At 61.1% G+C, this 2,033-nt stretch overlaps 1 protein-coding gene across 1 annotated transcript in view; it reads right to left on the bottom strand.

The window, feature by feature from the left end:
• Positions 1-455: 455 nt before the first annotated feature.
• The window catches only part of LOC101653980 (tryptase-like), a 219,533-nt gene continuing 217,955 nt past the window's right edge, over positions 456-2,033 (bottom strand). Inside the window, 3 exon segments of the mRNA XM_045285436.1 lie at positions 456-620; positions 701-864; positions 1,631-1,896. Coding sequence (XP_045141371.1) covers positions 456-620; positions 701-864; positions 1,631-1,896 — 595 coding nt within the window.

The raw sequence follows: 2,033 nt of genomic DNA, 5'->3' as shown, positions 1-2,033 counted from the left end.
TGAGGGCTTGCAGTTGGGGGAGCAGAGACGGCCTGGCTGTCCTTGGTGACCATTGTCAAGGGGAATGTGGCTCTGTGGCCCTGAGTGTGAGGTGCTGCCTACAGGAGTCACACCTGTGTGGGGGAGAGGGGCCCATGGCTGGCCTTGGTAGGGGGCTGCGAGGGGTGGCCATAGGCCCACACATTGCCTTGGGGACCCCTCCGGTCTGCCCTGGACACCCAGTGACACCCACCATGAGACACACAATGACAAAAGTCACCTGCTTTCCATGCACTTTAATGACACACAGCAGTGGGCAGGGGAGGAGGAGCCCCAACACCTCTGCTACCTGGGCAGGTGAGGATGGGAGGGACCAGGAGCAGAGGGGCCTCCAGAGGGAAGGGACATCAGGGGAGGCCTCTGAGCAGGAAGCTGAGGTGTGGGGATAGATGGGTTGGTGGCTCTGTGGCTTGAGCTCAGGGCTCCTTGGGGACATAGCTATGGATCCAGTCCAGGTAGTTCGTGACACGGGTGTAGATCCCGGGCCGGTCAGGCTCAGCACAGCCCTCGCCCTAGCTGACCACGCCCGCCTGCATCCAGGTGTCCTTCACCTTGCACATCAGAGGACCTCCGGAGTCACCCTAGGGGAGGGGAGAGTCAGTGCTGGCCAAGAGGCAGTGGGTAGGTGAGACTGTGGAAGGTAGGTCCCAAGGGCTCTCACCTGCCAGGAGTCATGCCCCTCCGTCTCAGCACACAACAAGTCATCTTGGATGATGTGGACGTTGTCCCCAGTGGTGAGACCAGTGTGGTAGTTGGTGTCACAGAGGCTGTTTTCTACAATGGGCACCTTCACTTCCTTCAGGGGAAACGGAGGTGGCAAGGGGACTGGGGACAAAAGGAGAGGAAAAATGCCCTAAGCTCTCACCGCCCCAGGAGGGTCTCGGCCCCCTTGCTGTCCTTGGCAGCACAGGGGCTGGGGGAGCTGTCTGCTGAGCATGTCTGCTTGGCAGGGTCTCGTCGAGGGGGGCACTGGCAGTGGGACCCCCAGATGTGGCCCAGGCTGGGATTGTGGAGGGCATCATGATGGGAAGGGCAGAGCTGGATTCCACCCTGCCCGGATCCACTTGCTCCGGCAAGAGCACGTCCTCTGAGCACTGGGGTAGGGAGTGGGCAGTCCCTCCCTGGTCCTTCCAGTGACAGCCAGCCGGGGGTCTGTGTGACAGACCAGGGGACACCCAGCAGGACCCATGCTCATGGAAGGCATTCCCATGCTTAGCTCTTGATCAGGGAGGAATGAGAAGGAGCCTTTTAGACGCTCTGAGACCAGCCTGCTAGGGTCAGTGTTGCCCCCTGACAGCGCTGGGGGCGGAGTGTAGGGGTTTATTGTGTCAGCTACCTGGAGGGGCACCAATCCATACCACCCTTAGGGTTTATCCTAAGATCTGTTTTCACTCTCTAGGGGGCCCAAGTCCACAACCTAACTCTGGACCCATTTCACACAGAGGGAAACGGGTCAGAGGCGCACAAATGAAGGACGGGTGGGGCCCCTGCTCCCCACCCCGGGGCTCCCACTGTCTGAGCTGGACCATCCATCATGGGGGCAGGATAAGGGGGTCAAAGGTCCAAGCTCCTTGCCAACCCTGAGGCCCACTTCTACTCCGCATGTTATCCCACCCGGTCACCCAGCACGGTGTCCCAGGGGGGAAGGTCTCCGAGGCTGGTGGCAGGGTGACCAGCTGCACGTCACTGGATATGTTCACGGGGTTCTGGAGCTCCAGCAGGGTGATGTCAGCACCCCGATCCACACTGTAGAAGTTGGGGCGCACGATGATCCTGCTGACTGTCAGAAGCTGGTCCTCGTAGTACAGGTGCTGCTCTCGCAGCTGCACCCTGAGCTCCGAGGCCTCCTCAATCTCCCTGTGGGGAGGGGCCATTTGGGGACTGGTCTTCTAGGCAGAGCCCAGTCCGGCGCCCCAGCTCCCATCCCTTGATACTCACGGTCCAACACAGTGCCCAGCGGTCAGTACCCACTGGGGGTGCACGAGGGAGCCCCC

Source organism: Echinops telfairi, unplaced genomic scaffold (genome assembly GCF_000313985.2).
Source record: "Echinops telfairi isolate 266 unplaced genomic scaffold, ASM31398v2 ScPeMD7_5;HRSCAF=22, whole genome shotgun sequence".
NCBI lineage: Eukaryota > Metazoa > Chordata > Mammalia > Afrosoricida > Tenrecidae > Echinops > Echinops telfairi.
Note: the sequence above shows the minus strand (reverse complement) of the source record. Positions and strands in the feature narration are given on the sequence as shown.